The sequence below is a fragment of the Camelus ferus genome, chromosome 11 (assembly GCF_009834535.1).
Source record: "Camelus ferus isolate YT-003-E chromosome 11, BCGSAC_Cfer_1.0, whole genome shotgun sequence".
Taxonomy (NCBI): Eukaryota; Metazoa; Chordata; class Mammalia; order Artiodactyla; family Camelidae; genus Camelus; species Camelus ferus.
In genome coordinates, this window is record NC_045706.1 from 31178471 (window position 1) to 31192544 (window position 14074).

Consider the following 14074-nt stretch of genomic DNA (forward strand, 5'->3'; position numbering starts at 1 on the left):
ATTAAGCCACGGAAAGACATGGAGGAAACTTAAATGCATATTGCTAAATGAAAGAAACCAGTCTAAATATGCTATATACTGTGTTCCCAACCAGGGAAATTTAACAACTACATGACATTCTTAAAAAACAAAACAATAGAAACCGTCAAAAGTTCAGTGACTGGCAGTAGTTTGAAGGGGAAGGGAAAGGAAAAGAGATGGAACACAAAGGATTCTTCAGGCAGTGAAACTATTCTGTGTAATACTGTAATGGTGACTACATAACATTATGCACTTGTCAAAACCCACAGAATTGTACAACACAAGGAGTGAACCATACTATAAACTATGGACTTAATAATGTGTTAATATTAGTTCAAAAATTATAACAAATATACTATATGAATGCAAGATATTATAAGGAAATTATGCATCAAAAGGAGAGTGCAGTATATGGAAATGTTCTGTACTTTCTGCTCAATACTTCTGTAAATCTAAAATTATAGACAAAACACCTGACCATTTTACAAAAAAAAAATACACAAATGATCAAATAGCTAGTGAAACGGGACTCAATATCAGTCATCAGAGAAATGCAAATTGTAACCAGGAGATAATATTTTACATTTGCCAAAATGGCTCAGAACATAATGACAAGGATGTGAAGTGACTGAAATTCTCATTCATTAGAATGGGAGTGTAAAATGGCACAATTATTTTAGAAAACTATTTAATGCTTTATCACAAAGTGTAGCCTACATCTAAATTATAACCCAGCAATTTTACTCCTATGCATTTATTAAAGGGAAGTATAAATACACACAAACTTCTCAATGGCAAACCTGGAAACTGGAGGGCATGAAAGTCAGGTGTGTGTGTGTGTGTGTGTGTGTGTGTGTGTGTGTGTGTGTGTGTGTGTGTGTGTGTGTGTGTGTGTGTGTGTGTGTGTGTGTGTGTGTGTGTGTGTGTGTGTGTGTAGGAGTTGTATTTTGGAGGATGGCTATTTCTAGATCTAGGGCAAGAAAAGTACAGCATGAGCCTGGAACATCTTATTTATTGTATGATAAGCAAGAAAGTAGTCAAAGACAAACAAGGACACAGGAACTGGCTTAAGGGGTTCTTATAGCCAAACTGGGGACAATTTGTGCATCAAAAAGAATAATGAGAATATGGATTATAATACATTTATTTTTTAAAAATCCGTGAGTTCACAGTGATAATCAGAAAAAAATGAGCTAAAAAAGGAAAATTTATTTATATAAAAAAGCTAGCTAATAAATGTTAAAGAAATGATAAAATTATAAAAATCACCATTTTGTAACCCCAATTATAATAACTGATTAAAGAATCCTAAAACCACTGGGTGAAAAGTTGTTAAGAAACAGGACTCAAAATATTACCCCCTACAGATTTCTTAATTGCAAAAAGAAAAATATACCTTTTCATTAGAGATCTGATAGCCATCCCCTTAACCAAATGATCAAATTTAGGATAACCTAGAGATAATCTGATAGCATATGCCTTCTGATGTCATACAATAAAAGGTACACAATACCACTTATGATGTACTCTTGTCAAAAACATTTAATCTGAATCTAATAATGAGAAAATAATTAAACAAATCCAAAATGCTCTGGTCTACAATACAACTAACCTGGACTCTTTTATGAAAAACAAAGAAAAATGGGTAGACTGTTCCAGATTACAGAGACAAAAAATACATACCAACCAACGTTTCAGGAAAGAAAAGAAAATACAAGACATCCTGGAGATAACTGGGGAAATTTAGATATAAATATTAGATTAAATTACTGAAGAAATATATAATGCCCAAACTTGAAAATAGTGAAGTAATAGAAAAAGTTATTTAAAGACATAAATGTAAACACCAAAATAATTTCCTAAAAGAAGCAAAAGTTTTTGCCCTAGGAAGGAGGAACGATGAATGGCAGGTAGGGAGGATAATATCTGCTTTTTTTGCAACAAACAAACAGAACTATTAACTATTACTTAAAATATGAGGATGTACAACTGTGACAGATAAGAGACAGTATGTTGATATCAGTTACAAAGGTCAAGGCTCCACAAATCAATGGCTAAGAATTGCTTTATTGAATGATCCTGATGGGCAGACTGTATTAACAAAGACTAGATAAACACAGAAAGCAGAACTTCAGATGATTCACTATAATTTACAGTAATTTTATCTATGTTCTCAGTAATAGGGGAAAACTCTTATTAAAAACAAATAGGAAAGAAAACAACTCACCTTTTTGCACTCATCTGTTCTTTTAGCTTACTGTACATTTCCAGCACTGTATTAAAAAATATAACTTATTTTAGCTTTCAAAATTAAAAAAAAATTTAGGAGATGAAAATAATTAAAGCAAGGAAGAGCAATCAAGAATTTTTCTCTATACTTTGATTTAGGCTTGTACTTTCCAATAAAATTTTATACTTCAAGTAAATGCAAACATTTTAATTTCTACATATATTGAACATTAAATATATACATCATATTGAACTGGCAACACTTGCACATGCTGACACACCTATAACTGAGACATCAACCTCAGTAACAATTACCTTAATCAAAAATTTACTGACACCTCTTCCTGCAGTAGAATTGGAAGTCTGGACATTAGTTATTTGAGAGAAAGCTGAGCAACCAAATAAAGTAACACAACTGTGTTACAGCTCACTAAACAAAATTTTACACCAAACCCACAGAGAAAAAAATCTTTTTCAAAAGCTTTTATAGCAGAGAGTAAAGTGTAATAAAGGCATAAATAAACAAAGTATCTTTGTTTTATCATTACCATCTAAGGCTCAAAAATGCAGTTATTCAATAAAATTGCTACAAGTGTCAGCAAGAAAAGATGCCACCAAAAAGGTTTTAATGCAACTATGTAGATAACCATTCTTCCTTAGTAGAATTTCAAAGTATAAAGTAGGTAAATCACTGTTAGCTCATCAAGCCAGTTCACATTTTCCTAGCTCAGAGAGATAGACACATTTTTTTCCAGATTTTTTACAGTCTTATGGCTACTCCCCGGGGGTCTTCAAGTTCACAAAAGATATTGTTTAATTGTCTGGAAAACCATAAAAACTGCAATGGTGGCTATAATGAGCCATAGCTAACTCTGCAGATCCTATGTAATTTTTATCAAAGTCCATTTATTGCAATGTAATATTTCTCACATTTTCCAACCAAAGCATTAGAATGAACACACAACCTAAGAAAGAGCCTAAAACTGCTGCTACAAGTATTAACTTTTTTTGAAGTCTCCTGTTTTATCTCGACAATCCACATAATTTCACATCTACCTTATATTATTTCCATATTGTTTTAATATAAAAATCATGCTTTCCTCAAAAATAATCAATTAACAATGCACCAGGAAAATTCACTGTTTACCCTGTGACTTCTTAAATTCTCTCGTACTCCTTCTAATCTAAGGAGGAGTTAGGCAATTGTGCAGGAATGGCTTATTTGTCTTTATTCACATTAGATTGCAGGATCCCTCATAGACATCCTACTATGTCATTTTCAACTTTATATTTCCAATATCTACCATTATACCTGACACACAAAAATATGTCTGAGTGGATAATTAGATAGAAGGATAGATGGAGGAAAGGAAAATGTCTGGATGTGGCTGTTAAGAACCCAGTGTTTACATGAACCCAGATTTCTTGTCCAGCCTTGAGAGCAGGCAGTAGCAGTAACAAAAATCTAACCTCTACTTCCCTTTATTTCTCTATTTTAAATAGTCCACTAGGGTTGAATAAGCTGAATTTCCTCTTTCTTATTTCATCAGCACCCAATTTTTTAGGCTTATTACCATTCAGGGACAAAGTATTCAAACTTAAGAGATTGTCTTCATGGCTATTTCTACATATCTGATGGTGGCAAAAAGGTACTGTTAAGCATCACTATAAGGAAATAGGTTTCTCAAACCTAAGTATTACTATAAGGAAATAGGTTTCTCAAACCTAAAACCTAACATAATAAGCAGACATTTTATTTACTCAAAGTTAATGTACAAATATCCCTGGCCCACCAGAAATTAAGAGAGCAGAATTTCAGTGACTCTAAAACAAAAGAAAAAAAAGTTTTATTCTCACAAGTCAGAAAATAATCTTTTAGCTAAAAAAAAATCTGCTAACAGTTAATATAATTTGTAGTCTAAGCTAAATTTACATTATGAAAATAAAGGACCTTATTCTACTCCCCTGGATAAGAAAGTTCAGATTCCTTCCTAAAAAAAATTAGTTAAAAGATGGGACACTGAGATGGATTTAGCTTACTATGTTAAGAAAAAGATGTCTTCCTTATGTTTGAACAGAGTATATCCAGGTAAAGAAAATACTGGTTAGTTTCTTCAAAATTTATTTTATGTCCCAATAATATCTGAGCCCTAACAGAGAGACCAGAAACTCGGAAACCTAAAAAGTCAGTCTTTCCAAAATATACAAGGAAAGTCAAGACTGGAAAAGGGAGAAGATCAAGTATTTTGGATGTTTTCTTACCTTATTAGCAAAATGAAATTGTGAGCAAAGCAAGACCAACCTTAGGTGATAAAAAGAAAACAATGGAAAACTAAAAGTAAAAAAAAAAAAAAAAAAATTAGGGAAACTGGAAAAGGAGAGAAAATATAATTAAAAGGCACTTTCCCTATGGGAGAGTATTCTGAGGGGAAAAAAGTGGGGGGTGGGGAGGAACAAAAGACAAACTAGGCAGAAAGGAAATGGGAAGGTAGAGGTTCTAGGAGACTGAAGTGATTGATCATCAAATAGGGGCCTTATAATAAGGAAAATCATGAAAATTCAAGGAATAAAGTAGATAAGAAAGAAAACCATGGACTTTGGGGACACAACAGCCAAGTAATCTAATTCCCATAATATATAATGACTATACGCTATAATTAAATTACAATTTTACCAAGTTGAACATTACATTATGCATAAGTTTAACTCACCTGGGAGGCATAACTGCAATTTTTCTACTACAGTTGTAATATTCCTCTGCTGAATTCTACATCGAATAATATCTTCTGTTTGGACTATCACCTTAAAAAGAAGAAATGTCCATATTCTAAACTGAACAGTTAAATTGCATCCACAAGTTGAATACACACAAAAAAAGTATCATTTTCTCACCTCCTTTCCAGCATCTTGAAATCTTCGATTGGTATCAGTAACTTGCACCTTAAAAATAATTTCACCTTAGTTAGACAAATATGCATAAAACTGCCCTGATGTAACTGCTCACCCTTGTAATCAGATCATGCTTCATGAAAAACTTAGAACAAAGAAATGCAAATTCAAATTAACTCTACAGCTTGAACTTGAACTTTTGATTGAAAAGGGCTTTTGTTAACTTCAATTACTTATGACAGTTCTTTTTAACAGATTCTGTGGCAAACTTCTCAAATTTAATCTAGATTTTTGAACTTTACTTGCTTCTCTAAGTCTGTCAAACAATTCAAATCAGTGACCCAATTGACCACTGGTCCCTTTTTGATAACTTCAATGAGGTCTATGTGCCATTCATTGTCTGTAGGAAATGGTGATTGCATTTTATGGTAATTAAACATTCATACTTTGCTGAATGCAAACACTGGGTGGTTGATTAACATCAAACACGGAAATCTCAATCCACAGCAACATTTTAATGCTGCAGGTGCAGGCAAAGCTCAACCTCAAATTTTCCCACATATTAAGTGACTCATTAGGTCATCATAGTAAGGAAGCACATTCTGGTTTATTAAAAATCTCATTAATTTCTGAACAAAGATGCTCAGTGACCTCATTGATGCTGTATTTGGTCTCTTGTTATCTGAATATCCTTTATATAATAGTTTTCTAATCATAACCTTTGGGGAATCAGGGTTGTTCTGTCTGCTAAGCTCGCCAAATGTAAAGAAAGATAAATAGGGCAATTCTTATAACTAAATATTTTGTATTCTGACAGAATAAATCCAGGTCTCATTTAATTAATAATGTTTTTGCTGTGTGACAGAAAATGTAGACCGACTTTCTTTAAGAAAATTACACATTGCTATTAAAAGAAATAACAAAAAACGGCTTCACTATTATTAAATAATTTTGAGAACACAATCACTTAGAGTAAGTTTTTTAAAGTTTTCAGAGACTAGCTTTTCATCAACATTGTACTAATTGTCACTTTAAGAACTCTAAAACTGCAAATGAGGCCTTTCATTGTGTGAATTTCTTTACTTCATTTCCCTGCAGGAAAGAAATCCTGTTAAGTCAATGCATTACTTGCTTTACAAAAAAAAAGATTACTCCTGTCATTAGCATGACAACTGTGTTAACAGAGCACTCCCAAATATATACACTAATTCATTTCTTCAAAGTAGTGCATTTAATAATGACTTGTAAATATGCACTATAAACTGATACCTGAGTAATTTAATGGGAGCAAAAGTAAATAGAATTTTAACATATTTCTTACCTTCAGTTTTTCTGCATCAGTCCTTACTTTAAGGAGTTCTGTGATAGCATCTACAAAACCCTGATGATGAAAATTACACATCTTTTCAATTTCTTTGTCATGATTACGGATACATGCATCTAACTTTTCCATAAACTTCTTGTGTGCATTTGGTTGGTCATCATACACAGACCTGTATATATACAAAAAGAAAGCTAATATTAACTTTCCAGTTCACCAAAATGTATTCTTTATTAGCCTAATCTTTGCAAGAGCTGGTATCTCAAAATCTCTGAACAGAGTTGACAGTACTGACAATAGTAGAAAAATATGAGTGGAAAATACATAATTTCTTTTTGAACATGCTAATATTTAAAGAGCTCCAAGTCCTCTAGGTATATCACTAGGTATTTGGAAATAAAGGTCAGAGACTCAGGAGATGAGCCTTCAACATGCTAGGTCTCAAAATAGAACCAATAAGTGAATAATGAATGAATGGGTGAACAAACTGCTGATTTCTACAGCATTTACTGTGTGTCAGGACATATTCTGAGTGCTCTACATATTAACTCTTCAATCCTCACAACAAGTCTATAATATAGGTATTGTTAGTACCTTTGCTAATTTACAGATAAGTTACAGATTATATAACCATCATATTCTACAACTAGCAAGTGACAGCTGGGATATGAATCCTGGTAGTCTGGCTCCAGAGTGCATACTCTCAATTACAAGGCCATATTGCAGTTACAACAATATTCTGTAAACATGGCGTTCACACCCCTACTGTATCTCAGCTCATGCTGTCTCCACATTGAGGGACTTCACCCACCATGCAGTAAAGGATTAACCTTGCCCAAAGAAAGGTTTGGTCCTTGCCCCCAACTCCTGGGAGGTTAGCCTTTGGAATATCCCGCCTGATAGAGGATTTTGTTTACCTGGGTGCCCTGGGCAATGCCAAATAGTCTAAACTAACAATCTGACTTACATTGTGATTTACAGTGGATGGGGACATCGGACCACATGGTATGAGGTCTGGAGGGGCTAAAGATTAAGGTCAGCAATTCAGGCAGTCAGCTGTGTCTATAGGACCAATCCCTGGTGAAAACCCTGCACACCATGGCTTGGGAGAGCTTCCCTGGTTAGTAATACTCCATGAGCGTTGCCATGCAACATTGCTCAGGGAAGTAAGTGCTGTCCAGATGACTCCACTGGGAAGCTCCCCCCTGGAACTCTCCTAGACCCTGCCTTATGTGCCTTCTCTTGTTAATTTTAATCTGTATCCTTACACTGTAGCAAACAGTAATTGAGAGTATAACAGCTTTGCTAAATTCTGTGAGTCCTCCTAGTGAATTACTGAATCTGAAGGCAGTCTTGGGGATCTCCCAAAAATGTGCTCCCCATCTGTTGCCCATTGCTTGAGGTTCAGTTCAAGTCCCATTTCCTCTAGCAGTCCTTTTTCAATTATTCCCATTGCCAAGTAATCTTTTCATCTGTAGAATAAGTAAACTTACAGTCCTTTCTACACTCTCTGACACGTTTCATACAGTTAAATTATAATACATTACATTGTAACTTAAATGTTTCAAGTATATGACATATATTGTGTTTCTCACATAGACCATAAGCTTCTTGAGGGCAGCCCTCATGTGGTAGGTTTTTAGTGAGTACTTATTATAACACTAGAGAAAGCAATATAAAATAGTAATCATTAAGAACTTGGGCCTTTAAGTTAATAATAATTTTATTAAAAATATATTTGAAATCTATGGATGTGTAAGAATCAATTCTATAAAATATTAGTTAATTTTAGGCATTTTAAATTATTATGTTCTTTCATAATAAAATAATGTGGATAAATTTTTTAATATCAAAAATGAGTATTATTAAAAATTTTAAGAGCTAAACTAGAACTAAGCTCTGATCTTAGACATCTTTTCTTTTTTACCTATGCCAGTCTCTCGATCTCATCCAGACCTGGAGCTTCAAATTCCATAAACAATCTGACACCTCCCAAATTTATATCTCTAGCCCTGACCTCTCCCTTAAGCTTCAAACTCGTGCAACTCTCCAACTGGTTATCTGATAAGCATCTCAAATATGTCCAAAATGAATTGCTATCTTCTTCCCCAAAACTTGGTCCTCCCACAGTCTTCCCTCATCTTAGTAAACTCCATTCTTCTAGTTGTTCAGGCAAACAACCTTGAAATTATCCCTGGCTATTCACTTTTTCTCACCGTCCCCACCAAAACAATCCGACCACATCTCACTACCTCCACTGGTACCACCCTGGACTAAGCCATCAATGTGTCTTGCCTAGATTATTGCCAAATGCTTCGTAACTAGTCTTCTTGCTTCCACCCTTGCTCCCCTTTAGTCTGTTATCAGCACAGTAGACAGAACGATCCCTCTAGAATATAAATCAGAGCCCATGTCTCTCTTCTGCTCAAAATCCTATTTCTCTTACAACAGCCCATAAAGGCCTAAATAATTATGCCCCATGTTACCTCAGTGATCTCACTCCCTAATACTTTACTTATTCCATGCCAGCAACACTGGCCTCCTTGTGGTTCCTGAAACACACCAGGCACATTCCTGTCCTATGCTTTGCACATGCTATTTCCTTCACTGGATCACATTTCTCACATGTGGCTGCCTCCCTCACCTCCTTCAGGTCATTCATCCTCTTCTTGATGAAGCCCTTTCTGGCTACAATATCCACATTATACACACACATACACAATTCCCTTTCCTGCTTTATTTTTTCTCCTTTTTTCATTTTCTAAAATAAAGGAGTTTACTTTGTTACTGCATCACTCTTACCACTGTAAAATACACTATTTCATACTTTTATTTATTTTCCATCTTTGTCCACTGGAACGTAAGTTGCAGGAGAGCAGGAAGTTTTTGTCTGTTTTGTTCCCTGTTGTATAACCAGCCCAAGAATAGAGACTAGCATATAGCAGATGCTCCATAGATAACTGATGGATGGACAGATGGATGGTCAGATAGATAGAATCAGAAAGGAAACTTACTAGCTGTTCAACCCCAGGTAAGCTACCTGACTTCTCTAAATCCAAATTCTCTCAACAATAAATAGGGATTTAAAAATTAAAAAGTATCAGAGTGTTATGAGGATTAAATTAGTAAACATGAAAAGCTCTTAGCACAAAACCGACACATAGTAAGTGCCCAGTATATACTGGCTGCTATCATACTATGCACATAAGAGACAACCAAATCCTTGTTAAATGAGTAAACAATCTTCTGAATAATTAAGTACTGGCTGCAAATATCAAATATGGCTAAGACTCAATTACCATGCTGAAGGAGCTGACTACCATTAATGCCTGGTAATAGCATAGGGCCTTCTACAGCTACTGTTTCATTTATTTCTTATACCACACCAGAGAGAATATCACTGCCACCTTCCCACAAATGAGGAAATAGTCACAGAAATGGCAAATGACTTGCTCAATGTAGTCTACTTAGTGAGAGGCTGAGGCAGTACTAGAATTTCCATCTTGTGCTTTTCCTACAATTAATACATAGAGCTAACAAGAACTCTTAATTAAACAGATATTATTCCAAAGGAAAATCTATGTGCAAGAGGAAGTTTATCTGACTGACCTTGGTGTACTATAAACACATTTTTATTTCACTATCGTGAACAAGTATTGTATTTCATTAAGTAATATATATATACATTTCTAAGATTTTTTTTTACATATTTTAATAAAAGTTTGATATTTAGCTGGCTCTTAAAATACCAGATAGTAAACAGAAAATACCAAAAGAAAACAATGAAAAACAATATCAGAACATGTATGTAATATCCACCCTCCATTAATAGAAAATCAAAGCCTGAAATGGGTGAACTATTTACATTCCATGACTTCTGCTATTGAAATAGAACTGTTAAGCCCCAATACAGGAAATAAAAATGATGTTAAAGAATTAGTACTGTGAATGAGAAAGAAGAGTAGGTCTTGATCTGCCTATTAATAAGTCTTAGTCTCTCCTGACCCTTCATAACCATTTGCCATTCCAGACATGAGTACAAGCTGCACTCCAAGTTGATACAACCACTTGTCAACCACAATCCGTATCAATGAGATCATTCTGAGAAAAGTACATAGAAATGAAGTTGCAATAAAGAAACTTTGTAAGTCACAGGAAAAAAACACATTTAAAGAAAGTACTGAAGGATCAGGCAAGTTCCAGAATCCAAAATCCATTAAAAAGAATATTCTAGAGTCCTGAAAAGAATCCTAGAAAATTCATAGTTCTGACTTTCTCAATTTAATAGATGCAGCGAAAATCTAAAAGCCAGACACAAACGCTCAAAAAGGCATTAATCATTACATGTAGTTGATTTAACCCTCTACCCACTCTGATGAAAAGTAGTATCAAAAATAACTAGTCTAAAAATTTGCCAATAACAAGTAGCTAAGTGAATAGAGAGAAGCAGGAAAGGAGAAAGTGTGGACATGTATAAGAACACTGGAAAAAGGAAGAAAGGAAAAGCAATTCTTATCCCAAAAATGTTTTGACACTATATGCATAGCAGGAATTATCAACCTTTTCTCTGAAGGGATCTATGCTTAATTATAGAGATAATTTGGAGAGAAGGTGGAGAGATGGATATGGAGAGAAGCAGAGAACACACACCCTTCCCTGTCAACAACTCCCCAGAGACTTAGTGGACTAAAGAGGAGTAATATTCGGCTGCTTCTGGCTTAGCAAAATGAAGATTAACAACAACAACAAAAAAAAGTTAACACACAACCAAGTACTTACTATTAAGTGATTTACATGTATTATCTTATCAATATTCACTACAGCTTTATGATATAAATTCTGTTAGCATTCCAATTTACAAATGTAGTTTGGGAAGATTAAGACTTTATGTCCAAAGTCACATAGTAGTGGGACCAAGATTTAACCCCAGGTCCACCTGACTCCAAAGCCAGTGCTTTTAACCATTATGTTAAACAGACTCTCCGATCAGAAATGGTGATAAGCAGCATGAGAATGCAGAGAAGTTACCAGCACAGCAACTAACCAGATCAACTTTGAAGATCAACAATTGAGAATGACTCAGTAGGGAATCCCCGATGTGCACTGTTGCACCCATCAGGTGAAATCATCCAATGAACAGAAAAAGGGGATGAGAACTGAGGCATACCTAATTGTTAGGCAGTATTAAATTACAAACCCAAGGAAATAAGGAGGAACAAAGTATGAAGGAGAGAAAACTGAGGGAGGGCCCTGTTCTCTGACCTCAGCTGAAGGAACTCTGAAAAATCTATTTTTCTTTTTTCTATGTCTTTGAATGATAATCATTTGAAATTTTGACTTGCAAGGCAAGAAAGGAAATAGCATTCAGCACTGTTCATTCTTTGAATCCTAAGTTGGTTAACAGTCTTATCCATCTAATTAGTGTGCCATATATATTACTATTCTAGATTTTTAAGCAACATACAATTTTAATTAAAATAATTTTTTCTTCTTTCAAAATGTCCCCAGAATTTTATAATGTCTATTTGCAAGCCTACTCAAGTTCCTATAAATAAATACACACAGATATGACAAAACCAGAAAGAGTGAACATTAGAAAGTCGGTAAATTTTCCAGTATCCACATCCAGTAAAGTTGCACCTAACACTCCATATACAGATAATGAATTCAATATAAGAGTTCAGTCATCACTTCCAAAAGCTTAGCACAATAAAATCTTACTTCTGGAAAAATGTAATGCTAATCAGACAATGCAGATGGAAAATCAATTTAAAAGAAAAGATGACTTTAAAACTTTGCGAATGGAAAACAAAGATGGACTATGCTACACTATAATTTTATTTACATATCTTAATTTCAGCAACTAGGAATGCATAAAAGTAATACATATGTTTTAAGAGTATAACTAAAAAATTTTAGGTACACATTTTCTATCTTCATTATATCTAATCTTCCACATGAAAGCAAAGTGTGGAAGTATGAGTTATCACATAGTATTTAATCATCTGATATATCAGGCTTAAAGAATTTAAACAAGTAAATGATCTTTCAGAAATGACTTCTTGAATTGTATGCACAGAGCTCCACCTAGTGGTAATAAAATAAATAGAAGAAAACTAAGATGTCATTTAAATGTTAAAATTGGTTCTTTGAAAATTAATGCTTGTATCATTGAATCAAATGTCTTACCAGGCCCTACTCCGATTTTTTGGACAGATGCTACATTCTGTTAATAAGAAAAATAATTTACTAATCATATTCCAGTTTTTTTAAGGAAAACATCTTTCTGATGAAAAACAACATTCACAAGGTATTTTGTGAAAAAGAACTCTCTTATTGCTGGTAACACGTTAGGTTTTTTTGTCAAAAAACATATAATATCCTTATATTATTTTCAGCATCTTTTTCTTTCATTGTATCTTCATTGTAAAAAAAATTGCATCACAGTGACTGTTACGAAAATAAAATCTGTTTCCTGAAAAATGATCTTTTAACTTTTCTTTTACTAAAATAATTGTATCAGCTGTTTCTGACTTCCATTGCATGCTTTTTAATGTCATTTCTTACTTTTTCAAACATTAACCACATTTTTTGGCCAGTTCCTCTAATGACACATTTGCCTTAATTCTCTACTCCTAGTAATAAAAAAATGCTTTTGCATCATTTTAAGCATTCTATATTCTGCCAGTCCATAGGCATTTCTACTGTACTTTCACCAATGTTTCAAACAGCATATCAAGGTTAAATTTCTAGCATACCAATCTTAATTGCACATTTCTAGTCATTAGTATTCAAGATTTGGCCTTTCATATTAACAAGACTATTTATGATACTTTTTCAGCAAGTTCATGTTTATATTTAATAATTTTCATGTTCTAAGTACAAATCATAGTGATCAGTAATGAAAGTTTGGTTACTAACTAAAAATATATTTTTCTGAATATTAAATGTATTTATGACAATTAACCACCCTATGATTATCAGCTTTTGACAAATTAAAAGATTCCTAAAAATGCTGCTATGAAGAAAATGTTAAACGTAATCAGAAAAGCTGATCAGAAATTTTCAAAAGCTATTAAAACTATCCTATCCAATACAAATTACTTGCTATTAATCTCAAAAATAGTTTTAAAAATAGGTTTTTGGTATAGTAATAAGATTTGGCAAATTCAGGAAATTGGTCATGCAACAAACTGGTCATTTGGCAATTAACTTCAAGCCAAGATTTGAAAAAATGTCCTTAAATAGAAGCACATGAATTGCTAATTTAAGATCTTTTTAGAACAGAATATATATAAGCCCTAAGGATAAAAGGGCAGTTACACACTAGTTTGACTCCACTTTGTCCAGATAAAGTCTTCAGTAGTTTTCTGTACTTCCTCTGTGGCTCCTAGAAATCAGGAGAAGCTACACTGAGATATTCTATCCGTTCCTACCCAAGTGACCACCTGGTTTTTGTATCCTAGGCTATGTAAATTGGAAATTTAATCTAAGTTTTTCAGTGGAGCAGTCTCTTCAATACCAGTTTATAACTCACTTGAAACCCTGCAACTAGAGTCAGAAATGGGACTTGAAATACTGCAACTCTCTTCAGCAGCCTTTACATTCAAGGTG

General features: G+C 33.8%; 1 protein-coding gene across 2 annotated transcripts in view; it reads right to left on the bottom strand.

Moving 5' to 3' along the window:
• EXOC6 (exocyst complex component 6) overlaps positions 1-14074 on the bottom strand; it is a 169221-nt gene that overhangs the window by 126887 nt on the left and 28260 nt on the right. For both annotated transcript variants that reach the window (XM_032491312.1, XM_032491313.1), the window contains exons 2-5: positions 6461-6632; positions 5143-5190; positions 4962-5052; positions 2249-2294 (exon numbers count right to left, since the gene is read on the bottom strand). In XM_032491312.1, the coding sequence (XP_032347203.1) occupies positions 2249-2294; positions 4962-5052; positions 5143-5190; positions 6461-6632 (357 nt within the window). The remainder of the gene's footprint in view (positions 1-2248; positions 2295-4961; positions 5053-5142; positions 5191-6460; positions 6633-14074) is intronic.